General features: G+C 39.7%; 1 protein-coding gene across 1 annotated transcript in view; it reads left to right on the top strand.

The window, feature by feature from the left end:
* The first annotated feature begins 328 nt into the window (after nucleotides 1–328).
* Nucleotides 329–10,230, top strand: part of LOC141273396 (alpha-2-macroglobulin-like) — a 155,210-nt gene continuing 145,308 nt past the window's right edge. Inside the window, exons 1-3 of the mRNA XM_073685164.1 lie at nucleotides 329–485; nucleotides 3,723–3,906; nucleotides 5,860–6,019. Of these exons, the coding sequence (XP_073541265.1) occupies nucleotides 418–485; nucleotides 3,723–3,906; nucleotides 5,860–6,019 (412 nt within the window). The 5' untranslated portion in view covers nucleotides 329–417. The remainder of the gene's footprint in view (nucleotides 486–3,722; nucleotides 3,907–5,859; nucleotides 6,020–10,230) is intronic.

The raw sequence follows: 10,230 nt of genomic DNA, 5'->3' as shown, positions 1-10,230 counted from the left end.
TATTTTTCAACATTAAAAATTAATTTACTTAAAGAAAAATGTAAATATATTTAGGAATTTGGAAAATCCTTCATGAACTCCATCTAAATGAAACTTCCAAGTGTTTATTACTAATTGAAAACGTGACATTTAAACATATTTATAAAGACTCCTACATATGACATTCTCATAGGGTTAATCAGTTTACAGCGGGCCCCAATTTTTTTGTTTTATTAATAAGAAATATGTCCAAAGCCTTTATCTGACCAGTCAGTGATTAACAAATATTTGTTATGCAAAGTTCCTGTGCAATGTCCATGGTGTGCATAGAACTACAAGCCCGGGGGTGTAAACATTGCATAACATGTTGAAGTCAATGCTCTGTTCTGTAAAGATTATATATCACTCTCAAAAGGCACTGTCCTGTTCACTTGCAGAATGGGACAAAGGATTTTATGTGTGTGGTTTGTCATATTACAGACCTTGGTGGCACTAGAAGCAAATCTGTAAGTACAGAAGAAATATTTTACCCTGTATTAAAAAAATATTATATATTTATATGTTGTACTATACTGTAGTGTGTATAAGACACTTCTTGCACTTTTTTGTAGTAAATTTAAAAAGGAAAAGTTTATACTGCATTCATTCACTGGCTTACCTAGGGATCGCATGACATTATTATGTCATGCGATCCCTGTGGCCAATCAGCACTGGCTTCACTCTCAACTGATTGGCAAATCCAGACATTTGGAGGAAGTGAAAGCTGCAGTGGCTCTCTGTCTTCCCTCAGATTTTGAATTTGTCCATGGGAGGTGAATGAAGCTAGTGACCCCTGGGAATGCCAGTGCCGACATCACTGGAATGGCGCTGAAGGTGAGTATAGGTGTTATTCTTTTACTGGGTGAAAACAAAGGGATTGAAAAGGGATTATCTGAGTAGTGGACACTCACTTAAAGTTCCTGTTCCTGTTCTGTGTCCTTTCTCACACCAATTTTCTATAAGCCCAGTCATGTGTCCTTTCATCCCACAATTCACTGTCCCTGTCCTGTGGTCTGTTCTACCCCCAAATTCATTACAAATCCCTGTACTGTGTCCTCTCTCACATCCTCCATGTAATCACAAATTCCCAACTAGTTTCAAAGTGCTGATTTAGATATCAGGGTTCAGAAAGGAGAATACATACATTGTGCAGACAGAGTCCAGAAACAGACCACCCAACTCCACAGTGCATCAAAACCAAGTGTAATGACAGACCATGAGGTCAGTGCACAGGTTGTACAAATACATCACTCACTTCTTTGATAGGTAAGCAAGTGGCTGGCAGCAGGTATCTGAAACACCATTCACCTGAGTTTCAGATACAGTGGAGAAAATAAGTATTTGATACACTGCCAATTTTTCACGTTTTCCCACCTTACAAAGAATGGAGAGGTCTGTAATTTTTATCGTAGGTATAATTCAACTGTGAGAGACAGAATCTAAAAAGAAAAAACAGAAAATCACATTGCAAGAAAATCACATTGTATGATTTTTAAATAATTAATTTGTATTTTATTGCATGAAATAAGTATTTGATCACCCACCAACCAGCAAGAATTCTGGCTTTCAAAAACCGTTTAGTTTCTTTAAGAAGCCTTCCTACTCTGCACTCATAACCTGTATTAATTGCACCTGTTTGAATTTGTTACCTGTATAAAAGACACCTGTCCACACACTCAGTCAATCAATCATCACAACATCTCCACCATGACCAAGACCAAAGAGTTGTCTAAGGACACCAGGGACAAAATTGTACACCTGCTCAAGGCTGAGATAGGCTACAGGACAATAGGCAAGCAGCTTGGTGAGAAGGCAACAACTGGTGGCACAATTATTAGAAAATTGAAACACAAGATAACTGTCAATCTTCCTCGGGCTGGGGCTCCATGCAAGATCTCGCCTCGTGGGGTAAGGATGATTCTGAGAAATTTCAGGAATCAATCCAGATCTACATGGGAGGACCTGGTCAATGACCTGAAGAGAGCTGGGACCACAGTCTCAAACATTACCGTTAGTAACATATTACACCATCATGGATTAAAGTCCTGCAGGGCACACAAGGCCCCCTGCTCATGCCAGCACATGTCTAGGCCCATTTGAAGTTTGCCAGTGACCATCTGGATGATTCAGAGGAGACATGGGAGAAGGTCATGTGGTCAGATGAGAACAAAATAGAACTTTTTGGTATCAACTCCACTCGCCGTATTTGGAGGAAGAAGAAGGATGAGTACAACCCCAAGAACACCCTCTCAACAGTGAAGCATGGTGGGGGAAACATCATACTTTGGGGGTGATTTTCTGCAAAGGGGACATTGTATTGAAGGGAGGATGGATGGAGTCATGTATAGCGAGATTTTGTCCAACGACCTCCTTCCCTCAGTAAGAGAATTGAAGATGGGTCGTGGCTGGGTGTACTAGCATGACAATGACGCGAAACACACAGCCAGGGCAACTAAGGAGTGGCTCCGTAAGAAGCATTTCATAGTCTTGGAGTGGCCTAGCCAGTCTTCAGACCTGACCGCAATAAAAAATCTTTAGAGGAAGTTGAAACTCAATGTTGCTCAGCAACAGCCCCAAAGCCTGTAAGATCTTGAAAGGATCTGTATGGAAGATTGAGACAAAATCCCTGCTGCAGTGTGTGCAAACTTGGTCAAGAACTACAGGAAACGTCTGACCTCTGTAATTGCAAACAAAGGTTTCTGGACAAAATATTAAGTTCTGTTTTTCTATTGTATCAAATACTTATTTCATTAAACAAAATGCAAATTAATTATGTAAAAATCATACAATGTGATTTTCTAGATTTTTTTTTTAAGATTCTGTCTCTCACAGGTGAAGTGTACCTACGATAAAAAATACAGACCTCTCCATTCTTTGTAGATGGTAATCTTGCAACATCGGCAGTGTATCAAATACTTATTTTCCCCACTGTATGTGTGGCCCATATCCTTTTCGGTTATATCTTAAAGGGATTGTCTCATGTTTTTATGTGGTTAAACTTGCAAAGTGCTTGTAAAAACAAGCAACTGTGTAATTTACAATTCATTAAAAATGCTCTCTATTCTCAAGAGCGAAAGGATTTTTAATTCTATAGCATACAGCTCGTTGCTTAGATCACCAGCCACCCTGCAGTCTCAGAGTGGCCGGTTACCTAGGTAAGAAACTCACACCGATAGCAGGCCCTAGCCTATACAACCTGTTTGTAGCTGTCTCTGCTAGAATACAGGGAGAGGGCATCAGTTGGAGTAATGAGGCCACCATGCTGCGGGTCAAAACTGTCAATCTTCAAGAGCGCACTACCACCTGCAAAGCAGGAAGTCTAGGGTCGGGAGCAATGCGCTCCTGAAGATAAGAAGTTGAGACAACTTTAACTTCTTGCAATGCTATTACATTACGGCCATATTGCATACCTGCTGTAAACGTGTGGATGGGATGCAATAAAACAGCTACATCAAAATGCCAAGGAAAAGTGGAATAATTGGCCAATAAAATTTCCCTATAAAATTTTCAAATGTTATTTATTAAATTAAAACAATGGTCAACAAGTTTTGCTGTTTTGTTTGCAAGTTTTATACATCTCCCCTAATGTTTCCACTTCCCTAAAGTATCCATGTGTCCTGTGGTGAAATTCTACCTTTAGTGCTAGCCCTTAACTACTTATAATCTTTATAATGATATCTAATCTTCTATGTCATCCTTGGCAGACACTATGCCGTCATCTTCCCATCAGAGTTACGTAGCCAGCATTCAGAAACCATTTGTGTACAATTGGAGAATGCAAAAGGAGAGAGTAATGTGAAAATATCTCTGAACCTAGACAACAAGGACACCACGCTGGTAGAAAATAAATTCCAACAGGATACCAAATTCTCCTGCCTCAACTTCAAGGTAAAAAATGAGCTTTAATAGGCTATGTCTGCACTGAGTTTTTGAGGACCTATATGGAGTGGATTCTCTCCAAAATCCTCCTCAAAAACTGTTTCAAAAAGTCTTGGATCAGTCTTCGAATTCACTTTCAAGGGAAAACCACTTTGCAGCTCATATGAAGTTTATCTTAGCTGTTTTTTTTTCCAGAACTTGTCTTTAAAAATGTCTGATGAAAAAAAAACAAAAGTGCATGATGCTCCTTTGAAGAAGATACTGCAAAGGTTGCAAAGAACACTCCTGGAAAAACTCTTCCAAACGGCTATGTGCAGACATCTTATAAACTCAGGCAAACCTAACAAGTTTTTTAAGTTGAAGATGCTTCAGGAAACTGGAGTTTTTTTTCCTGAAGAATCATTTCTGTTTTTTTTCCATAATTTTTTGAGCATTTTTCAGATAGTTTTCAGCCACGCTCGTTTTTTTGTAAAGTCTTTTGTTACTGTAGTTTTTGGTAATTTTTCTTACTCAGTTGAATGACTGAAGAAACTGCTACTGTTTTTAAGCAAAAATGAAGGTAAAATGCTCCAAAAACATCTGGGCATCTTTAGAGCTTTCCTATTGAATTGTATTGTAAAGAACAGAGCGTCTTCCCAACAAAACAGAAGAATGAACATGTCACTTCTTTTAACCACTTGATGTTTTTAGGAACCTGAAGTGATTAAAAGGCAGTCAGTCAAAAGCATGAACATATGTACAGCACGTCGTTTTTACATAAAGATGCATATGTTTATTCTTTTGAATTTTTTTAAGTTTTTTTTAGGCGATTTCCATGGCGGAATCCACCTGAAATACAGTGTGCACATACCCAATTTGTTCAACACCTTTTCAAAAAAGTTTAAAAAAAAACTTCAGAAGAAGAAAAACCCCTCTGAAAACTCCCCAAAAAGGAGAGCTTCCTAAATTGCTTTCTGTTCTAAAACGCATGGTTTTTGAACTCCTGAAAAAAAAGTTCAGCATGAACATAGCCTTAGGACAAGTCTATAAATAAAAAAATGATGCATCTTATATGGTATATAATGCATATGAATTTTTCTCAACTGCTGACTTAAAATGGGAGCACTCTTTTTGACCTCCCTGAAGGGGTTTCCTTAAAGGACAACCCATTTAAAGGGAACCTGCCATGTCACCAAATGCTATTAACCTGCATATATATGAATAATCTGCAGACTAATAGCATTGCAATGCTTCTTGGCTACCTTAATGAAAGCATGGCTACCAGCAGGAAATTAACTTTGTTCCTCCCTGGAGTTGCTGGCTTTCAGTCATATAGGCGAGAACAGAGCAGCTTCAGTCATCGCTCACATCATTGTGAATGGTTGCTGTATGCATGCCCTTGCACTTTGATTGACAGCCGGCTCTACAGCGCATCTTTGCAGACACAGCTTTCAATTATAGTGCCAAGGTGTGCTTACAGTTGCCGTTCACTGTATACTGATCAGTGACTGTAGTCACCGCAGGCACACCTCTATGACTGAAAGCCGGCGGCTACTGGGAGGAATAAAGGTAATTTTCCTCCCGGCAGCCAGGCTTTTATGAAGGCAGCCATTAAGCATTGAAAGGCTAATTGATTGCAGATTAATTGCATTTGGGGACATGACAGTTTCCCTTTAAGCAACTTTTCCTATTCAAAGAGCAAAATCTCTGAAAGCTTTATTTCATAAACAGCTTGTGTGCCGCAAACTATATCATAGTTGGCTGGGATGCTGTTATAATTTACACAAGTTTCTGGCATAAATCCCTTGAGCAGTAGCAGTTAACCCATTAATAGGATAGTGGAAAAGGGCAAAAAGTTGCAATTGTTTGTTTATCGTGGGCATCATCCTTCATAAATGCTTCCTCATGTGTTCCCAAAGTGACATTGAAATTAAAGCAACATTATTAGATACATATTCAACACATCTTTGTCAATTGTTTTAGGTTCCCACTCCTGAAGAAGATGCATCGCTCGGCACACTAACTCTCTCCATTCACAGTTCAGGGAAAATAGAAACCAATACCAGTAAGGTTCTTGTAAAGAAGCTGCGCTCCAAAACTCTGGTCCAGACAGACAAAGCTGTGTATAAACCAGGACAAATCGGTAAGAAAAATTAAAGGGGTTCTCCATGTGTTGTTAGGTTCATAGATTCTTTAGCTAATAAGAAAAGAACAGTTTGATGGTGAGAAACTGGATAGTTAGATGGTCCTTGGTATTAGGATGGATTGTTTTCCTTAGTTATCACTTGACGTCCAATAAGTTTTATTTTTATAGAACATGAATGTAAATTTGTAATTACAAAAACATCAGGTTAATAAACGTATGGATATAATATTTAATGTGTATTTGTCATTTAAATGAAAATGTAACATAAATACACAAGCCTATCTAGCACTTGATGCCTATGCTATTCTTTCTGTTGTTCTCATGCCTGCCCTAATGCCCAAACACTAGAAGCCTTTAGCATGTATTGTGTCAATGATATGCAGTCCTGACTGCCTTTTTCTTATGCCCAATATTGTATTGTATTAAGTTAATGCATTATTATTGAAGGGAACCTATATGCTGTCCAAGCTGTTGGCAACATGTGTCAGCCACTGGCTGTGCGATCACAGCCATGTATGTTTGTCTCTGAAACGCGTTAGCATTTCAGAGTAAAAAATACATTTAACAGCCTCCAGGGACTGAGCTGTGCTATTGACTAGTCATACAGGCGGGTCCTAGGTGGCTTCTTCCCGGCCGCTGAAAGTGATTGGCAAGCCTTTGTCTATACGCACTATTAAATGTATGTTTAATGGCTGTTTACCTGGCTCTCATCGAACAGCCACTGGCTGATACATGCTGTCCATGGTTTGGACAGCATGTGTCAGTTTACAGGTTCCCTTTAATGTACATGTTTTTATCTACCTATGTATCTATATGTAATTTTCTATACATGATCTCTAAAATGTAAAGCAGTAAAAAGGCTGGGTTACAGCGGCTGTTTCCGCACAGTTGTTACCCAGCTTTCCCACTGCAAAAAAAAAAAAAACATAAAGAAGGAAAAATGGCATTTTTTTCTGATATACTATAATCCATGTTACTGGATTATAGAGTGCCAGAAAGGCTTTCAAAAATAAAAGGAATTATGCTCACCTGAACTTCACATGTCCTGCCTCTCTAGTTCAGTTCTTTTCTTTAGTCCAGTATGTAAAACAAGCCTGTTTTAAAGCTTACCAGGATATATTGTATATACTAACCAAATTCTTTAAATGTTTTCTCCATGGATCCTTTAATCTATTTGTTTAAAGGGGTTTTCCCACAATCAAAAGTTAATTTTCATCAATAGATCTTGGAATAATAATGAGTTCCACAATTGGATTTGTTTAAAAAAAATGTTCCTGTGCTGAGATAATCTTATAAATGTGCCCCTGCTGTGTACTGTGTAATGGCTGTGTCTGACCGTACAGGAACATGGTCTGATCATACCACATCTCCTGGGCAGGAGAGGAAGCAAGAGAGTATACAGACATTACAGCAGGGGATCACAGCTGATTCTTTTTTGTGAGGTAAAACATTTCCCTCCCTGTTTTTAAATAATGTTTTACTTCAAAGAAAGAATCAGCTGTGATCCTGTGCTGTAATGTCTCTATACTCTTTTGCGTCCTCTCCTGCCCAGGAGCTGTGGTATGATCAGACCATGTTCCTGCACGGTCAGACACAGCCATTACACAGTACACAGCAGGGGCACATTTATAAGATTATCTCAGCACAGGAACATTTTATTTAAACACATCCAATTGTGGAACTTATTATTATTCCAAGATCTATTGATTAAAATTACATTTGTTGATGGGAAAATGCCTTTAATGTACCAAATAAAAGCAAGGGCAGAAAATCCTCTGGATTGCTATTACATATCTTAACTGCTGCAAGATGTTTAAAGGATACCTGTCATGTCTGATAATGCTATTAACCTGTAGAAATAGGGTAAATCTGCAGTTTAAAAGTGTTATGAAGGTGTTCATCCACTGTATTGAAAGTGTGGCTGCCGGAAGAAAATTAATTTTATTTCTCCCGGGAGTCGCCGGCTTGCAGTCATGCAGCTACAGTCATTGCTCACTCTACTGTGAGTGACGGTTGTTAGCCCGCCCCGGCACTGACTGACAGAAGGCTTAGCAGTGCATCAGTTTACAGCCGACTGTTAGTCAAAGTGCCATGGTATGCTTACAGCCCCTACTCTTAGTGCTGTGAGTGGTTATTGTATCCACATCAGCACACTTGCATGACTGAAAGCCGGCGGCTTGGGGATGGAAAAAGCGAAAATATTCTTGTGTACCGCAATTTCAATGCGGTGGCCAGGCACCTTCATAATATTATCAACCTGCAGATTAACCTGATATTCGCAGGTTGATAGCATTATCAGACATGACAGGTTCCCTTTAATTGCTTGTTTGTGGAAGCAAAGTACATCGCCTTCACATGCAGATCTAGTAGAACATGTGTGTGAAATCCAAATATTTGAGATCTTGACAACTACACTTAATAACCAATACATTATTTTAATACTGTTTGGGACTTTTACTGGGCTCAAATAGACTCATCTTAGTTCTTCATACTCCCTTATACCACTCCTCTCCTTCCTTTTCTTTTGTGGGCATATTGTATCTGTGTTGTACTGCTTAATTTTTGATTATTATCTCCTCAGTTATTATAAAGTTTGAAAAACTTATCGGATTAGAAGGACTTAATGAGTATCTCTGACTAACTGAACTGCCCTATGTGTATTGAAATTTTTCCATTGGCCGTGTGATTGTGCACATACAGTGCCTACAAGCAGTATTCAACCCCCTGCAGATTTAGCTGGTTGACACATGCGGAATTAACTTGGCATTGTGACATTTGTACTGTAGATCAGCCTGGAAGTGGGAAATGCACTGCAGCAAATTTTTTTTTTTTTTTTTTTTTTAAACGTTAAAAGTTAATTCAGAGTGTCATTTATTATTCAACCCCTCAAACCACAAGAATTCTGTTTGGTCCCCCTAAAGTATTAAGAAGTAGTTCAGGCACCAAGAATAATGAGCTTCACATGTGTGGATTAAAGATCTCTTTTGCCAGCCTTTTCTGACTATTTAAGACCCTCCCCAAACTTGTGAACAGCACTCAGACATGGTCAACATGGGAAAGACAAAGGAGCATTCCAAGGCCATCAGAGACAAGATCGTGGAGGGTCACAAGGCTGGCAAGGGGTACAAAACCCTTTCCAAGGAGTTGAGCCTACCTGTCTCCACTGTTGGGAGCATCATCCGTAAGTGGAAGGCTTATGGAACTACTGTTAGCCTTCCACGGCCTGGACAGCCTTTGAAAGTGTCCTCCCGTGCCGAGGCCAGGCTTGTCCGAAGAGTCAAGGCTAACCCAAGGACAACAAGGAAGTAGCTCCGGGAAGATCTCATGGCAGTGGGGACATTGGTTTCAGTCAATACCATAAGTAACGTACTCCACCGCAATGGTCAACGTTCCAGACGAGCCTGTATGATACCTTTACTTTCAAAGTGTCATGTCAAGGCTCGTCTACAGTTTGCTCATGATCACTTGGAGGACTCTGAGACAGACTGGTTCAAGGTTCTATGGTCTGATGAGACCAAGATCGAGATCTTTGGTGCCAACCACACACGTGACGTTTGGAGACTGGATGGCACTGCATACGACCCCAAGAATACCATCCCTACAGTCAAGCATGGTGGTGGCAGCATCATGCTGTGGGGCTGTTTCTCAGCCAAGGGGCCTGGCCATCTGGTCCGCATCCATGGGAAGATGGATAGCACGGCCTACCTGGAGATTTTGGCCAAGAACCTCCACTCCTCCATCAAGGATCTTAAGATGGGTCGTAATTTCATCTTCCAACAAGACAACGACCCAAAGCACACAGCCAAGAAAACCAAGGCCTGGTTCAAGAGGGAAAAAGTCAAGGTGTTGGAGTGGCCTAGTCAGTCTCCTGACCTTAACCCAATTGAAAACTTGTGGAAGGAGCTCAAGAATAAAGTCCACATGAGACACCCAAAGAACCTAGATAACTTGGAGAAGATCTGCATGGAGGAGTGGGCCAAGATAACTCCACAGACCTGTGCCGGCCTGATCAGGTCTTATAAAAGACGATTATTAGCTGTAATTGCAAACAAGGGTTATTCCACAAAATATTAAACATAGGGGTTGTATAATAATTGACCCACACTTTTATGTTTAAAATTTAATAAAATTCAACTGAGCAACATAACTTTTTGGTTTGTAAGATTTATGCTTCTGCTCATAAAACCTACTCTCGTTTGCAGTTTGAA

This window comes from Phyllobates terribilis, unplaced genomic scaffold (assembly GCF_046119375.1).
Source record: "Phyllobates terribilis strain yellow unplaced genomic scaffold, ASM4611937v1 Scaffold_5__5_contigs__length_657084704, whole genome shotgun sequence".
Lineage (NCBI taxonomy): Eukaryota > Metazoa > Chordata > Amphibia > Anura > Dendrobatidae > Phyllobates > Phyllobates terribilis.
Note: the sequence above shows the minus strand (reverse complement) of the source record. Positions and strands in the feature narration are given on the sequence as shown.